The 18049-nt window shown below is 34.3% G+C and overlaps 1 protein-coding gene across 1 annotated transcript; it reads right to left on the bottom strand.

Annotated features, from left to right (window-relative positions):
- Positions 1-7030: 7030 nt before the first annotated feature.
- On the bottom strand, positions 7031-15339 carry LOC113736280 (dihydroxy-acid dehydratase, chloroplastic). Its single transcript, XM_027263173.2, has 14 exons — positions 14665-15339; positions 13063-13134; positions 12428-12475; positions 11587-11741; positions 11279-11473; positions 11098-11209; positions 10943-11012; positions 10679-10737; positions 10395-10518; positions 10218-10288; positions 8915-9016; positions 8605-8685; positions 7366-7524; positions 7031-7268 (listed from the first exon to the last, which is right to left on the bottom strand). Exons 1-14 carry the CDS (start codon positions 15208-15210, stop codon positions 7218-7220), a joined length of 1845 nt encoding a protein of 614 aa, XP_027118974.1. The 5' UTR covers positions 15211-15339; the 3' UTR covers positions 7031-7217.
- Positions 15340-18049: the final 2710 nt, after the last annotated feature.

Raw genomic sequence — 18049 nt, 5'->3', positions numbered from 1 at the left:
CTATATAGGTAGTAAAATGTTGGTATTTGTCCATAGTTAAATATATACTGTTGTCTTTTTTTTGTAAAATAGTCTTGTATTCATAAAAAAGAATTTCACTTCTTTTACCTTGACTGTCCTTATTAATAATTCCTTTTGATGTTTAAATATATCGATATTTCTTTACACAAATATTCAAATATCATAAATTATCACAAGAACCTATAGAATTTATTTAGTAAAAAAAAACTTATTTCATTTTTATAATTACATATGCAATTGTATCACTATTCTTTGGACTCTACAATGTTTTTTAACTAACAAAAATATAATAAGATCATTTTCTAAGATAAAACTATCAAAGTATTATGTACACGAGGGTATGAATGTCTTGTCACACCTTTCATATACAGAAAATCACCCGAAATGTTTACCCATTTGTCTGTAGTGGGCAATTTATATTACACGGAACAATTTAGCATTCAACCTACATTGCGGGGATGGACTTGCGATTAGGGCTGCAAACGAATCGAGCTGCTCGCGAGCCGCTCGCGAGCCGCTCGAGTCGAGCTCGAGCCGGCTCGAGTCAAACTCGAGCTCGAGCTCGAGCTCAGAATATTAAGCTCGTTAGCTCGCGAGTCGGCTCGCGAGCTTGGGTATATATATATATTTTTTATTTTTATTTTATAATAAAAATACGTATATTATATATATTTTTTTTTATTTTTTATTTTTATAGTAAAATTACGTATATATCCTTAATATTTTATTATTTATTAAGAAAAAAATATTATTTTATTTATTTTTTTAAAAATAAAATAATTATTTTTTATTTTTTTTCGAGCTCGAGCTCGAAATTTGCCGGCTCGTCGAGCTCGAGCTCGAGCTCGAACTTGGTAAAATTTAGTCGAGACTCGACTCGATTAGCTCAAAGCTCGACTCGGCTCGGCTCGTTTGCAGCCCTGCTTGCGATTAAGTCTAAAAGCCATCTTGCCTACCAAACTAGCGAGATATTTGAATTGCCAGTGTAATTGATCGCCATATAGGAAAGGGTTGGGGCAAATGTTGAAAGTTGGTAGAATAGAAGCCAGTGATTGGTTGGAGGAAAGACGGATAATTTCGAATTCAAACTCTCACTTCTACTTAAAAAAGACAAAAAAGGGAGCCAGTGATGGGGTGAGGGAGAAAATTTGGAGCTTTGTTTGGAATTAAAGGGTTACTTCCACGCGTACGATTTTCCCAGATGACGAATCAGTAACATATTCGTTCGGTTGTATTAGACTGACACACAATTGTATCCTTAGAATTTTCGCGATGAATTCGGACGCAGTGCTGATGGCTAAACATGCAGGATGGGCCAAAAAGGTCGTCCGTACAGACTGCAAATCAGTGGTGGATCAGATAAACAGGTGCACTGACTGATTACAACATTGCAACTATCTTGGAAGACGTGCAGGAACTCAGAACAAGCTTCGAAAGTTGTAGTTTTGCCTGCAAATCAGTGGTGGATCAGATAAACAGGTGCACTGACTGATTACAACATTGCAACTATCTTGGAAGACGTGCAGGAGCTCAGAACAAGCTTCGAAAGTTGTAAGGCTCCGTTTGGATTAGCTGTTGTTGGGATTGTTTTTCAAAAACAGCACTGTAGCATTTCGTTTTTGAAATACAAGTCCGTTTGGATTAGTTGTTTTTGAGATTATTTTTCAAAAACTTTGCATTTATACCTAGATCAGGAAATGAAATCAGCCATTCACCAGCTCAATTTGTTGTTAAGTTAGTGCATGAGACGTTGAATGGGAACAAGATTTTTCAAGATGTCTGATAGATTTAACACAGAAGGAAATGAGGGCAATGATCCATTTTTGTAATTAATCCTTGGACTATCAAGTGTTTATATAAAACTGTTAACGTTTGTTAGAAAAAAAAAAAAAAGGATTCGGACGTGCTAGAGTTCGGGATCTGCTTGTATGTCACTTTTTTCATTTTTTATGAAATAAAAATCTTATTAATGAGATTGCTAGATATTGTCCAGTAAAATTTGCTTAACAAAATTTGGAGGGAAATTTCACAAGTCTCAGAAAGGGAGGCAATTTTTACATAATGAGCTAAACGATGCCCAAGTTTATTAGTCTTTCTTGAACCTCAAAGTGCATTGAGAATATACTGATATAATAAAACCAAGTGAATATCCTCAATTATCATGTTTATCTACCATTGCTCTTTAAAAATTTACATCAACTAATCGACGTAATTTAATGGAAATGGAGCTTAAATTTTCAAAAACTTCTTACTTAAAGTTCCGTTTGGATTGGTCATTTTTTGAAAAACAAATTTTTCATATATAATATTACAGTAATACACAAACAAAAACAATCTCAAAAACATAAAAAACAACCTCAAAAATACCAAAAACACACAAAAAAATCTCAAAAATGCCAAAAAAAATCTCAAAAACATCAAAAATAGCCTCATCTATAGTAAAAAATTTTCACCTATATTATTACAGTAAAATATTTCAAAAACACCTTCAAAAATAATTAATCCAAATGTAGCTCGTAAGTAGCTTATTATTAACTAGTATAAGTTAAAAAGTTGTACGGACTTTCCATGGAATAAAAGTGTAGAAATAATTTTGTTACATAGGGCCCGTTTGGCAAGTGAGTTTTTTAGATGTTTGTCTAAAACTTTACTGTAACTTACTGTAGAATTTATAGAAAAAATTTTTAAAGTGTGTAAATTTTTTAATATTTTGAAGTATATAGTTTAAAAACTTTGAGAAGTTTTTTGAGGTTATTGTAGCTAACGTTGTTAAAAAATTTGCAATAAACAAACTTGGTTAAAAACTTGCATGCCAAACAAGGCCTATCGCCACCCGATCTTCTTTTACCACACCAAAAAAGCATGTGCCACCGTCTGCTCACCAACTCTTCGTATTGTCTAATCTCTTTCTTGACTGTGTCATCTTCGCATGGAGTTGCAGACAAGTCGGGCATAAAACACAAAACTTTTGAAAACTCAGTCTTGAACAATTGTAAAAGATTCTACGTAATTTTTGAAAGAAGGTGGCTGTTTCGTAGTAAATTCCAGAATGTCATTTCATGCTATGATATTCATGCTATAGTTGTACTTTTTTCTTGAATCAATTGTATTATATTTACTTGGAAGGTGAACATTGTTGTTACCTGTCATTTTCAGAGGAAATGAAACAATAAACATAACTATATGTTATCTTTGTTCCCAATGAAATTTACAAGTTCTTCGCATGCATAAGCATTTTTTAAACATTTACTGAAAATTATTGTGACTTTTCGTGAGACTCGTGCTTCGACTCAGCCAAAATAAGTACGCTACAAGAAATTCAATCGTAATTAATAATTATATTAGCTGTCACTTATTCATTGATTGAAATGTGTACTGCATATTTTTCTTCACTTTGTTCGTATTCAATGCTAAAAACCTTTAACGTATTAAATTATTTCTAAAAAAAATCACACGATAGTCACTTCAAATCCTTTGTCACCAATTTTGTCTCTATCCTATTTGTCTCGTCCTTGTTTAACTGCCACGTGTATTGTGTTTTTAATAGAATCCTAAATTTGTTCATCTTTGTTTAACTATCACGTGTATTGTACTGTTGGACTTATATTCCAATAAAATCCTAAGAGTTATTGATTATTGAACTTATTCACAATAAAATTTTAAGAGTTATTAATCAATACACATGGTAATTAAATAGGGACGAGATAGACAGGACAGAGACAAAATTCGGGACAGACGATTTCAAGCGCACTGTAATAGTATATCATTTCGGATAATATTCAGACTTCTCCATAACACAGGCTAATAATTGTCCTTAATGGATGTCTTAAGTATCGATGAGATTTCAAGCAACTTTGCTTTCCAATCTCAACTCGAACGCACAAATGCCATGATTTAGCGATTTAGCCAATTCAAAAGCTAGGATAGACGGCAGGGCTTTGATATATATTCTAGTCTTACACTTGGCTGAAGCAATTACGCAGGAGTTTCGGATATTTAACTTGTATTTTGAATCAATTAGGATAATACAAATAAGTTGGACAGCCTATGTTGATCAGTTTGCACGCATAAGCATTTTAACTTAATAAATGTTAAGCACAGAAAATTTTCATGCAACAGTCTTTTGAATTGATTTAGTACAACGTTCATTTGCAATTTAATTACATTTGATCTAACAAATTCAAAAGGCAAATTTCGCAGGCTTGTGCTTAATATTGACTTGGGTATGATGCTACTTTCTGAAGTTTTTCTAGAAAAAGGCATTGTAGCGATTTGACATATATAAAATAAAAAAAAATTAAAAATATATTCACGAGAAACATAAAAAAAATTTTGGTAAAAAATGACAATCCAAACAATTAGGCTTTTGAACCTGAAAAATGCACAATAGCAAATTGCGGAAACCTTTTTTCTCCCAAACTTGTGCTTTTAATTGACCTACAATGAGAAGCTTTACTCTATATAATTAAAGAATAAGGATTAGATAAAAGTTGCAGAATATTTATTGGTGTTTTCGATGGTAATATTTGTCTTCTTGTTGCTCATTGAATGCAAGCAAAAACCCTGGCTGCAACACAATATGACTCCACCTGTTGCTCTTTCTCATATCCAATACAAAACATCTTTATCCCAATAGAGTTTTAAAGTCTCAATTTGCTATCTAGACTAATAATGCCCTTCTTCCACAGCAAACTATTGCTGTCCATATTTGATGTTTTAATTTCTGAAAATTATATGCAGATTTCCTATGATACATCTCCTGCTCAAATTTAACTTGCAAATAGACTCATTTGGTTGAAACATAAGTAATATACTTTGAAGAAGGAGAAACAAATCCCTCCTTCTCCTCCTCCCAAAATAAATAAATAAATCCAATAGAGAAGGATGTCTAACTTACCAAAAGTAAATTCTTGGTGAATGCACTTACCATGGTTGAGATATGATGCTACCTGGCTAATGTTCTACTGTTTCTCAAATTGCATGCAAAACATGTTGCTTTTACTTATTATCTTTGAATCCTCATATCCCATCTGGACTAATAATTATCCTTCATCAAAAGCAAACTAAGGCCTCATTTGGAGCTACGTTAACTTACAGGGAAGCACTACTGACACAATTGCTTTTATTAAAAGTGCTCTTAAATTATCAAAAATTGGACTCGTTAAATTACGAAAAAATTGATTATCAAACACCCCAAAAGTACTTTTATTGTTTAAAAGCGCTTTTTTTTTTTTTATAAACGCACCGCAATCCCAAACAGGGCTTAAAGAAGTATCATTAATTGATTTTTTTTTTCAAAAAATAAAGGGGGAGATGATATCTAGGTAACCCTAATACTATCTTAATTTTCATTGCATTCTTAGCCAAATTAAAATAGTTAAGATCTGAGATATGAAATAGGGTGTGTTGAATATCATTTCCTCACATAAGACGCTAATCAATCTTAACCAGATTTTTCAGTTCAATTTCATGCTAAAAGATACACCACCACTTGGGCTTCAATAGTAGGCTATTTGGCTGCCTATCTAGGTAATAACTAACCTACGACTTTTTTCTTTTTTTTAGGAGCCTCCAATCTTAAACTATTGTGAATTAATGATCACAACACAAATAACTAGAAGTTATTAACTACTAAGTACTATTAGGGCCACAAATAGTTGGATCTCAATAGCAGAATTAGGTTGTTTTTGGCCTAAACAAGCCAACCATTTGACTTCCAAATAGCTTTTGTGCCATTCAATGTCCAGTTCTGTACGATAATCTGGAAACACTTTCTTATAGCCCAACTTAATTATTCAAATTTACATTGTCATTAGCGAGCTTTTACAAAAACACCAACAATGAATCCAATCCTTTGCCACAATTGTTCCCTTATATATTTGTTTGGCCATTATTCATGGCACTCCAATTATTACTAATGATACTACATCCTTTTCTTTTCTTTTCATTTTTTTGGCTGTAAAAGCACATGAATAAAATAAAGTGTCATTTAAAAATGTGAAGTGACAAACTACCAATAACGTATTTCTGTTATTAACTAGCATGCAACCGATTTTATTGTGTGATTCAAAAGACAAGTTTCTATTCGAAGGGCTTTTTCACAGGTGTTCTTATTCTATTATTTCACTTTGATTTTAACTTCTAGTACTCGAAAATCAGTTTGTTTGATGCTATCATTTGCTTTTAAACCTAGATTTTAGAATGCTTTTAAAAGACCCAAAAAATTAAAGTTTAAAATCTATGAAGTAATAGCTTTTGCTCATTCTGATTAAACTACATTTTGCCTATTGATTTGTCTAAAGCAACAGAGAAAATCCCCTATTGATTTGTCTATTCTTCTTCAGAAATTTATTTATTTGTTTTTTTACTTGGGGGTATCTCAACCTTTCGACCAGATTAATCCCCTAAAACTGTGTAAAACCTTGCTCCAAAGATACACAGCGAGATAGCATACGAGTATCGATCAGAGGCCTACAAAAATTTATTTGGTTAACCCTTATTTTAACCAACACATGCATGTACCATTCATCTTTTTCACTTCCTTTCCTGTGTTATATTGCTACCTTATTATGATTTTTATCGGTTGTTTGTTAATTAGGTCCCCTATTGGATTGCATAATTACCACTTCAATAATGCTTGAGTCGCTTTTCACAGAGCATACTTACTCTGCTTATCTTAGAAATCTGCTTGACAAGAGCAACAATATCCATCTCCAAGTAGTAAGCCAACCAAGAAAATGGCTTCTTCTCAATCTCCATTTTAATTTTCTTTTCTGTTTGCTAAGCACTTTGTATTTCTTTACTTGACTAGAATTACCATAGAATTACACACTTACAATAGAAAATACACCAACTACAGTATAGAAAATATTACACTACCCTGTTTGGGTTGCATCTTTTTCATAGAAAGCATGATTATGTCTTTGAGAACACCGTTATACGTGTTATGTAGTATACAACTACCAACAGAGTAGTTACAAACTTACAAGGTAAAAGGAGGAAAAAGAAAGACACAAAATCATATCATATCATTCCCACACAACATATTACAGGAACTAAAACTAGGAGAGAATTTTGAGCGGTCCCTTTGTAGCTTTCCCTAAAGAGCCGAGCAATGTTTACCCAATTGATGCATGCAGGATATTGGCCATTGCATATTTGCCTCTATGCCTTCTTAACGCGCGTAGTATCTAGTATTATTCATCAGTGACACATCCCCTTGAAGCTGATTGCACATTCTTGATGTACTGGCACCAGGACAAAATGGCATAAGATTCGAGTCTCAAAACTTTGTCTGGTGGAAAGAGACCAACTCAATCAAAGAATACAAGGAAAACTGCATACCTTGTAAAGTACCCCTCGGTCGGCCTTATACGTTGGGGGTTTCCATTTCTCTCTTCTCTCATCTAACTCGGTATCTGTTAAATCAACATCCATCCTCCGTTTTTGGATGTCTATGGTAATGATATCCCCATTTTCTACAAGACCAATTGGACCACCTTCCTGCAAGTGAAGTGCATTCCACTCAGTTAAAGAACAAAGCTTTTGCTAAATTAGACTTCATAAGATACATGTAGATTTGCCTGACATTTCAGCAGAAAGAAACTCTATCAAAAGCTTAGTTGCCGCACTAACCAACCTATCATATTTGGAGTACCATTCTTGCATCACGAACCTACCAAACATTGAAGTTCACTTGAGGAGGAATGGAAGGGAAGGGGGAATGGGTTAGGTTTGTTTAGAATGTGTTCTCTTCAAAACACTAAAAAGTTAGTTCTTCTTAATCACACGTTATTCATTTATTTATCTTTTAAGGCTGGTGACCGGGAGAGTTTTTAAAGGTATCTGCAGAGGAACAAAGGTCGCGTTCCTCTTCTTCAACAACATCATCTGTGGATGCAAAATTTGATTAAAATCCACACATAGCACGCAAGAAAACAACAAGCATCTTATCCCTCCTGTAGGTCAAGGCTTGTCTAAACCAACGTCAAGTAGCCACAACTATCTTTTGATCAGTATGCAGTAGCAACATGGTCAGGTACTGATGCAACATTAACTATTGATGAGTTCCTAACTTAGGTCCTCTCAGTTCAAATTGTTAAACAAGAATATACATGTTATCTTCAATGCCTGCCAAACTAGGGCTCTGATTTATCTTGACTCTTGCATACGCGAGTCCATTAAAGTGCAAGGAATGCCAAGCAAAAATTGTAATACAGAAATGTCAAATTGTTATTTTTTTTTTTATAAATAAGAACAGCACTGCTTAACCAAGTGCGCATCAAGGAAACCCATCTCTTTTACAACTTCAAGTTGTATTTATGATCTCCTTGGAGCAATGTGATGAAGAAGATGCTCAACAGAAGAGAAGACAAGTTTGAACTGCAGAATAAAAGGGCTGACACAACTTGATCATTTGCATAAATGTAACCAGATACAAGGTATGCATGTTGACAATTTGAGCCGAGAGCAACACTACATCAATGTTATATATTAGTATTTTCTGACTCGTTCCTTTCTTTCTTTAACTATTCATGACCTCCATTATTCCTTCAACACATTTTAGACACAAAACCAGCATACCTGTGCTTCTGGACAAATGTGTCCAACGACATATCCATGCGAGCCTCCAGAAAATCTTCCATCAGTCAGCAGTGCAACATCCTGCAGTATTTAAATTGAGCCACAAATTTTGTTTAGCGTAAAAAGTTGCCACCACTATCATTTCAGGTCTAGACACAGCTAAACCAGAAAAACATTTTAACAAAAGTTTCAAGACAACAAATAAACGTTTTGCAGAACTTCCCGTTCCATCCCCAGTATATGCTGACATCATACAAGGAATACATGAACCCACGTAGCCAATTGTAACTGTAATCAGAGGGTAGCACACCTTTCCAAGACCTGCACCCATTATTGCACTAGTTGGTGTAAGCATTTCAGGCATGCCTGGTCCACCCTTAGGCCCCTCTCCTCTAATAACAACTACTTTCCCCTGGAAGATGAGAAACATATAAAAAAACATAAAAGAATATTACAATTAAAGCTAGTCAATATCATACCAAAAAGATGCGTTTAATTATAACAGTTTACTTCCTGACGTATAAAGAGGAGAGAAAGTAGGAGCAGCTAAGAATATTGAGCAAGCTGCTCACATTTCAAGTACAACTTGGCTCAATAAGGTTCATTTTTCCACTAAACTACAAAGAGATCAATCTTTCTTCAACTTATTTAGCACTAATTAACTTATGAACCTGGACCATGGCACAATATGCCAAAGGAAGTAACAGGAGAAGGTAAGAGAAAAAGCCAATCAGGCTTTACTTAAAGTTGCAAGGTTAAATGTTGTTCAGTGTGGCTTGAATATAAAACCAATCAAGCTTGAAAAAAAATACAGGTCTGCTTATTGTTCTCTTAGATGTGATGAAAACATAAAGGTAAGCAATCATTCATATCAGAGGATACTGCCTACCGGTATCAGCTTAAACAAAGACAAATATTGGGAAAGCATCAAAGGAGAAAGAATCCAAAGTGGAAAAGGGGATCATTTATCAAGAACTCAAGATTTTTCTGTCAAATATATGAGAAAAAGATTCAAATATGGTTCCATCCCTGCTTGAAATTGTATATGAGAGGCAAAGAGGTGCACATTCAAGATAAATAGCATATAATTGTACACAAATGGGCTGAGAAAGTGTACAGTTTAACAACTACACCAGAAACAGAGACTGAAATGCCATGAAAAATATTCAGTTTGTTTTTCTCAAAAATAGCGACAGGCATGAGATCTTAAAATGAACTAAAAATCATGTTTGTGGCAAAACACAATAATGCCATGTAACCTTGAATAACAATAAGTTACTAGGTCCCTACCTGAAGAAAGAAAGAAAAAAAGATATTAAAGGGTTTTTAAAGAATTTTACTTTTTGAATTGGCTAACTTCCAATACAGAACTTGCAGAGCCGTTTTAAGTGCCAAAAAAATTGACTACAAAACTAGACCAAAGTCTAGAAAACCCCAGTCTTTGAAGTTTAATAACATAATCAGGCAGTAACAGGTAGGAATAAATAGGCCATCAGCAATTAATGCAGGAGCTAAGCATTACACCTTCCGTAGACAGATCTTTTGTCCTCTCTCCTACTCCTAAAAAGCAAGTACACGGTAAAAAACAGAAGTCACACAAGTAGAGACCTCACCTTAAAACTTGCAGGATTTTCTGAGATAGCCTGGAGCATAGATTCCTCTCCTTCAAAGACAAGAGCCGGACCTGATAGATAAATGCATAACAATTTTCTCTTTAGCATGGCAGATATGTTCAGAAGAAAAGGTATAGATTTCATCAAAAGGAATATTATGGTTGCAACACACCTCACCTGAAAAATATAGCCCTTCTTTTCCTGTAATTTTTGCCACAGAACCCTCAGGTGCAATATTCCCATATAATATTTGGATGTGACCAGTTTGTTTTATGGGGTTTGCCAATGGTCTTATAATTTGCTGTGAAAAGAAAGATGGCCTTAATTTTGCTTTTACCAATACCAACAGAAAATAACAATACATCTAAGATGGCCTTAATTTTGCTAACCAATTAACCAACAGAAAATAACAATACATCTTTGCCACAGATTGACATTATCTTCTGCTGACAGGAATTTACCTGACCCTCAGACAAAGATGGGAACAGTTTTGCATTTTCAGCCAAAGTCTTTCCAGTCACTACACAAAAAACAGGCATAAAAGATTGAAGAACACCAAATCAACTTTTAAGAAATTTAAAGCCACAATAAGGGTGGAATGCACATTTCAACCTATAAAGCAGAATTAAAGAAAGAACTGGAAATGAAAGAGAGCTTTGAAGCAGAATTAGAAATTTTCCCCCGCTACCATTTCCCGACACCTAAAAAAATGACAATAAGCATACCAGTGATACAATCCCCATCCAGAAATCCAAGCTCTAATAGGTATCTGATGATTGCAGGTGTACCTCCAATCTACAAAATGTTCAATGAGAAAGTAATTCGTACATCATAAAGACGAAAACTGGAGCAAAATAGTCACCCACAAAAGTATACAAACCCTGTGCACATCCTCCATGACATATTTGCCACTTGGCTTTAGATCTGCGAGGAATGGAACCTTGTCACTGACTCTTTGGAAGTCATCAAGAGTCAACTGCAAACCAACAGACCTGCCAGCATCTAGCATGTGTTACTTTCCATTAACTGGTAAGAAGAAAGGCTAGCATCCGGCATCTCACCTTGCAATAGCAATCAAATGCAAAACAGCATTTGTGGATCCCCCCAATGCCATGACGATCACCATTGCATTATGTAGTGATTTTGGAGTGATAATATCTCGTGGTTTCAGGTCCATCTTTATCAAGTCTAAAAGATATTTTCCAGCAAGGCGGCACTCATCCAACTTGAGTGGGTCTTCAGCAGGTGTTGAAGAGCTTGTTGAATAAAGAACATAACAGCGTCACATAATAGCATCTAGGCTAAGAGCAATACAACAACCCAGGTAACCTGAATCAAAAATGGGAGAAGAATTTATTAAATTCTCTACCTGTAAGGAAGGGATATTCCCATAGTCTCAATGGCAGACGCCATGGTGTTGGCAGTATACATTCCACCACAGGCACCAGCTCCAGGACATGAATTGCGAACTACATTCATCCTCTGTTCATCACTGACAGAACCACTGACATACTCCCCATAAGCCTACAGTAAGAATTATGACAAGATTCATGGAATCCAAGTATTTACGGATATAGAAATTGATCAATCATTAGTAAGAGAAGACAGAAACTAGAGAAACAGGATGACAACTAAACTACATGCTCCCCAGACAAGGATTAGCTGAAGTTGTTCCCAGTAATTTAAATTAAAAGAAGGAGAAGCATAAGCTTTTGCAGGAGTAGCAAATTAGTTCAACTACAAACAAATCCTCCAAATCAGATTGCATAAGATTGTGTTCTGGCGGGTAGACCCTATTTATCTGCACTAGATGGAAATTAAAGGAAGAATGAGAGCAACTTCACTATTCTTCATCTCCTTGCATTTTTTGAAATCTTCTAAAACAAGAAAAATAGAAAAATATTTACGAAGTTATTTTGTTTTCTAAACCTCAACTTTCAGTTGTATGAAAACTAACTCAAATTATCCGAGGAAAACTAAATTTAGTTTCAGCTATGAACTAACGCAAATTATCCAAGGAAAATTATAGTTGGCATTGTCCATCAGTAAGCCTGTATGAAAAAGCAAAAAGCACTCTAACAAGCAGAAAGGACACAGGAAACCAGGAAGGTGGAGTGGGGGAGGACAGAACATAAGAGAGCAAGAAAAACCACCTACCCAAATCAAAAGATAAGCAAAAATTCAGCAACACTGCAATGCAGCATACATACCTGGAAGGCAGATACTATGTCGTATGTATGGCCTTGAAAATGTCCAGGCTACAGAAGAAAAACAGAAAAAGAAACTTTAAGCAGTACATCCTGATGCAAAAGAATGATTCACAGGCATTTTATTTAAGAATCATAGCCTGAATAACAGATACAACAACCAGTTCAACAGCATATTCATTTATATGTTAAAAAACAGAGCAATGACTTTGATCCTGACACTATCTGCAGACTTTTTCAGCTTTTACAATTAAAGAGTGGATATCTCAAGATATAATGCCAACATTGGATACACACACAATATAGAGTACTGACCAAATATCCTACTTGGTAGTATTGTTTTTTGCATCATCTTCTAGACTTTTAGACTCCATGTCCCTTGGTGCCAACTTCACCAGGTAAACTCTTAAATAACCATCCATGTGATTCCCAGAAGACATAATCTAGCTATTAATCTCAATGATGGTCCACGACATAAAAATTTGCAAAAGAAAAAAGAGAAAGGCCCAGGAGCTTCTTGCTTGAAGTTTTACTAGATGATTTGGAAAAGCACCACAGGATCCTTAACAAGCTTCTGTTTTTAACTAAGAATGGAAAGAATAGTTAACAGTATTAAACAGAGCTATAATAAAACTAACCTTTATGGTTCCCCCATAAACCATAATGCTTGGCCGATTTAGCCGTCCCATTGCCATAATTGTACCGGGCATCTGCAGCATTAATAACACTAAACTGAATTCATTTCACTTTGAGATTTGTTTCAGTAGTACTTCATCTATAAATAACTTTAAAAATTTGACTCTCCTAGAATGAATTTCCAATGTACTAATTACCATAGATACATAGAAGGCAAAAGACAGGAGACAACTACGGCAAATTTGTTTGGCAGACAAAGTATATCCCACAAAAATCAGGGAAATGGCAAGTTCTAATGCTCAAAATTACAAAAGTATCATGCTTAACATGCAAAAAGTCTCTAGAAAATTAAACAATCAAAGTTCAAAACTTTCTGTATTTTGAGTCTGAGGCCATGATTTTTATATTACTTGACCATCATGAGCTCAAATTGATTCAGCATTTCAAAATGTGCTATAACTAGAGGACTTTTTGCAATGAATCATTTCCTCCAACAAGTAAATGCTTAAAATTCTCAAACCATGCTTTCTGGAGGTAGCCAGCAGAAGTTGTAAAATATATTGGGGAAGGGACAACCAATACAGAAAAAAATGCAACGCCTACATATTTTCTTCTATTAAGTTGAAAAGGTGCAAAGAAGCCTATCCTTTATCTGTCTGCTTAAGTACTAAGTTTATCAGACAAAGTATTCAATCTCCAAAAATGTCATATCCCATCATGGTAGAAAACATAAAGATTTTTCCTTCCACTTTCAGAAATAATTCTTAATGGCCTCCAGGCTCAGAAAATCTGATTCTTCATTCACCAACAAAAGTATCCACAAAGAGATAGCATCTGCGTTGACACTCATAAATTCAAGCGCCTCTTATAATAAAATCAAAAACAAATGAAAAACAAGACAACTAGAAATGATTGTATTCCTAAATCATATTCTGGTACCACTACACTAGTGAAAGGATTAGCTCAGAACAGAAGGCAGGTTGAAGAACATTGACAATTTAAAAGAGAAGGTTATTGAGCATTTGAAATTAAGCTAACCTGTCCCACTGAAGGGTTAAATTCAAACAATTTAAGATAAGATCTCGCAGACTAGTGTTGCTAACTAAAATGACTACCCATTGCTGGAAAATCAACACGTTAGTTCCAAAAGGAGAACTACTTACCCCTCTGTACAGAAAAACCATGAATAATTCAATAATCGAGACTTTTACATTAATTGTTAAAGTCTTTCATCAAAGCTCAAGCTTCCAATGCAACACTCATCAAAAGTTCGAGCAAGTTGCAATATTATACTAATCTGTCCCTTTAAAAAGTTAATCAACATCAAAAGCGAATGTCAGCCCTCGCATGCTAACAATATAGCAACTAGGATAAGTTCTCCATCTGAAAATTCAAGGTAATAGTTCCAAAATGAGAAAATGATCCTCCATATAGAAGACCCAAAAATGCCAAAAATCACAACTTCTATACAAACGATTAATCCCTCTATACAAAGGTTAATCCAACAATGAAATAGCATTGAAACGCTCAAATCTTTACCTAAAAATGCTGACCACATTTCATAGAAAAAAGGCGTTACAGCAGAAAAAGATGTAAGGCCTTACATTTTTATCACAACCCGGAATGGAAATGTTTCCATCATACCACTGCGCAGCCATAACAGTCTCAATACTATCAGCAATCAAATCCCTTGACTGCAAACTATAGCACATTCCTCTAGTCCCCATAGAAATGGCATCACTAACTCCAATAGTATTGAACCTAAATCCCACCATTCCAGCCTCTTTAACTCCTTCTTTAACAGCTTCAGCAAGTTTCAACAGATGCATGTTGCACGTATTCCCTTCATACCAAACTGATGATATTCCAATTTGAGGCTTATGCAAGTCATCATCTGTCAATCCTACTCCATAAAGAACTGCCTGTGAGCCCCCTTGGGACTTGGGTTCAGTGATTCTTGAGCTGTATTTGTTCAGCTTCTCCGATAAAGCGGTAGTTTGTGGTGGCGGAGGTGGTCGTGCAGTCTGAGTCGTGGATGCTTGGATGGTGAAGTTGGGAACCCTTTTAGGTAAAAGATTGAATTTTGGGATGTGACTTTTGAAGGGGACAGGTGTTGGGGTGGGTGGCGGAGTTAATAGAGCAGCTTGCATGGTGGCGGCGGTGGTCGTGTGTGCGCCGGAGTTGGTGAGAGAGAGAAAGATAAAGTAGGGGTTTAGTCAGGGTACTAGGATTTGAAAGGGAGCATTCACTGTTGGACACGATGGAGGAAGCCACGATGGAGGGGTTTTTAATGTGTTGGAAGCCACGATGGAGGAGTCACTGTTGGAAGCCACGATGGAGGAGTTTTCTAACCCACACCCTGTACCACCTCTGTCCCACTTTTTATTATATCGTTATTTCTTCTACATAAACATTATGTTTTAGTTTTTTTTATTTTCTTAAAATCTAATAACTATTAATTGAATAAAACATAAATACAATAGTTTAAAAAATGTAACATATAATAGAAAATAAGAAAATACAGCAAAAAATTCATAAAAATCTCATTTTTTATGCATTTTGATTTTTTTAGTTTGTTAAATTTTTTGTATTACTCAGTTAATAGTTATTGGATTTTAAAGAAATAAAAAGAACTAAAACATGATGTTTATATAGGAGAGATAGTAATATAATAAAAAGTGTGACAGAGAGTGATACAGGGTATGGGACAGAAGATCCGTACCATTTGCTTTTGCCTTTTAGAGGAAAACGTGGAAGTGGAAATGTGACCAAATTGAATTGAGAAGAGAACAAAAAAAATGTCTATTATTTCTTAATGAGATAAAGACTAATTTGACTAATTTACACTAGGTGGGTTTGAATAGGAAATTGTTTAAAAGTATTATAATGTGATATATGTGAGGAAAAATATAATTAAAAATTTAAAAAAAAGGTTAAAAATTATATTCATGATGCAATTTTTTAGCAACAATATTTGTGGTTGACGTATACTATAGATTAATGTAATCTTATGGTATGGATTTAAAGAGATAGCTAGCATGTTCAAAGTACTAATCAATTTAAATCATTGATTGCACTGTTGTAATTAAATTTGTTCAGCGAGTACAAAAAGGTTTGATTGGAGTAAAAATTATGGTTTTGTACCGATTGAAGATTATTTGGATAAATTTTTTTTATATTATTTATTATAGAACTTTTTTATGTGATGCATATGAAATAAAAGGATAGTTAAAAATGTATCTTGAAAATAATTAAAAAATTTTCCAAATTACCATATCCAAAAGAACCCACTATAATAACTACATGTCTTATTAATTTGGATGTGTGGAGAGACTGACTGACTTTTAGTTTTCATTTATATGCGCAATCTACTCGTAGCATACAACAATTTTTAAATTTAATAAAAGCTTGAAATTTTGGAGACATATAAAAGAACAACACCAAGTGTGAGCAGGGGATGTAAAAAAGATAAAAATATATTCTTAACGCTAATGTAACATAATTGTGCCCCTATGAAAAATGTCTAGCTCCGCCATGTGTGAGTTGCTTGAAGTTGGTATGTTTCATAGGAGGAGAATGACAGATGAGAAAAGTTTGGGACAAGAGCGAGCACAGTTAAGGTTTGATACAATTGGTATAATTTTTATATTTCTTTTAAAAGTTGGAACACATTTATAAATGTGGTTGTATTCATATATTAGGTTGATTTACATGAACAAAATTCACACTTACAACAATGTAATGTTAATATAAACTAAATCATATAAAATATACAACAATGACGAAACAATTGCAGGAGTATTTGCTCCAAACTCGAAAAACCCTATTCTAATGAAGCCATAAATGTTGGAGGGTGGTCCATATTTTGATGAGAAGGATCGATCACTAATAATTCTTTTGTGAAAATCGATCCTTTCTTTTTCCAAAAGCCCAATTCCTATATAAAGATAACACAGAGAAAAAAATTTATTTGTGGATTATTTCTAAAAATTTATTTATTTGTATCATCAACACATTTTTCAATAATTTTTTTATCTCTCATTTATTATATTAAAAAAATTATTACAATATTTTTCAAAAAAATTATCACAAATAATATACTATCCAGACACACTAACTGAAAGGGGTGGACTGAAAATGATGGATTGAGGATTGGTGCAATTACAGGATCTATAAATCGCACCATACTTTCAACAGACCTATTGGTCAAATGAGCTCAGTTCAATTTTGGCCCCATTTACTAATTTAAATGGGCAGTCCAAATTGAACTGAATTTATTCAACCAATTTGAGTCATTGGCAGCAATCTACGATTGTTCTGCACTGCAGACAGCCCAAATCTAGTAAGTATATCAAGAACTATATTTACCTTTACTTGGCCATTGGCTGAGAAGGAGGGCAAAAGGCCAGAATTTCTTTTTTTAGGTAAGAGGCATTGAATTTAAGATTTATTATTTATAATTCCTTCTATTTTTACCCTTCAATACAATTCTTAGTAAATTGTTCATTTACTTTGTATACCCTTTGTTTCTCTCTCATTTTTCTAGAGGGGATTAACTTTAATTCAGATGACTCTATATAATAGCTGTTTGCTGTTAGAGCTAGACTTAGTTTGTCATTAATTTAATTTCTCTAATTACCAAAAAAATAAAAATTTTAAAAAATCTTGCTTAATATGCTCTTAGGAAGGTATTGATTGGGTTTATTTGCCTTTAAATTTTTATTTTTTAAAATAATGTACTTAAAAAAAAATAGTGTCACATTTGTTGTTAGTGTTTAGATACCCTCTTTTGGATGTACTCTTATAGCTAGGCATACATTTTGTTTTGGGGCCCAACATAGCTAGTCCCATATAGATAGGGGCTAATTTGCAATTTGTCTCTACCACTTATTGCTGTCAATGATGACTCTGTGGGGAGACACATGACCAATCCAATCAGATGAAAAGGCGTGCAGTTAGTCCACCGTAAGGCATAAAAGGCGTGCTACT

The sequence above is a fragment of the Coffea arabica genome, chromosome 3e, assembly GCF_036785885.1.
Source record: "Coffea arabica cultivar ET-39 chromosome 3e, Coffea Arabica ET-39 HiFi, whole genome shotgun sequence".
In the NCBI taxonomy this organism is placed as follows: domain Eukaryota; kingdom Viridiplantae; phylum Streptophyta; class Magnoliopsida; order Gentianales; family Rubiaceae; genus Coffea; species Coffea arabica.
Note: the sequence above shows the minus strand (reverse complement) of the source record. Positions and strands in the feature narration are given on the sequence as shown.

What these genes read in the sequence shown, in the direction of transcription:
- LOC113736280 (XM_027263173.2), bottom strand. Translation starts at nt 15,210, where the DNA reads ATGCAAGCTGCTCTATTAACTCCGCCACCCACCCCAACACCTGTCCCC. An exon ending in CATTTGATTGCTATTGCAAG is followed by an intron (nt 11,210 to 11,278) that starts GTGAGATGCCGG and finishes AGATGCTGGCAG; the next exon opens with GTCTGTTGGTTTGCAGTTGA. An exon ending in AAAATCCTGCAAGTTTTAAG is followed by an intron (nt 9,017 to 10,217) that starts GTGAGGTCTCTA and finishes CTCATCTTCCAG; the next exon opens with GGGAAAGTAGTTGTTATTAG.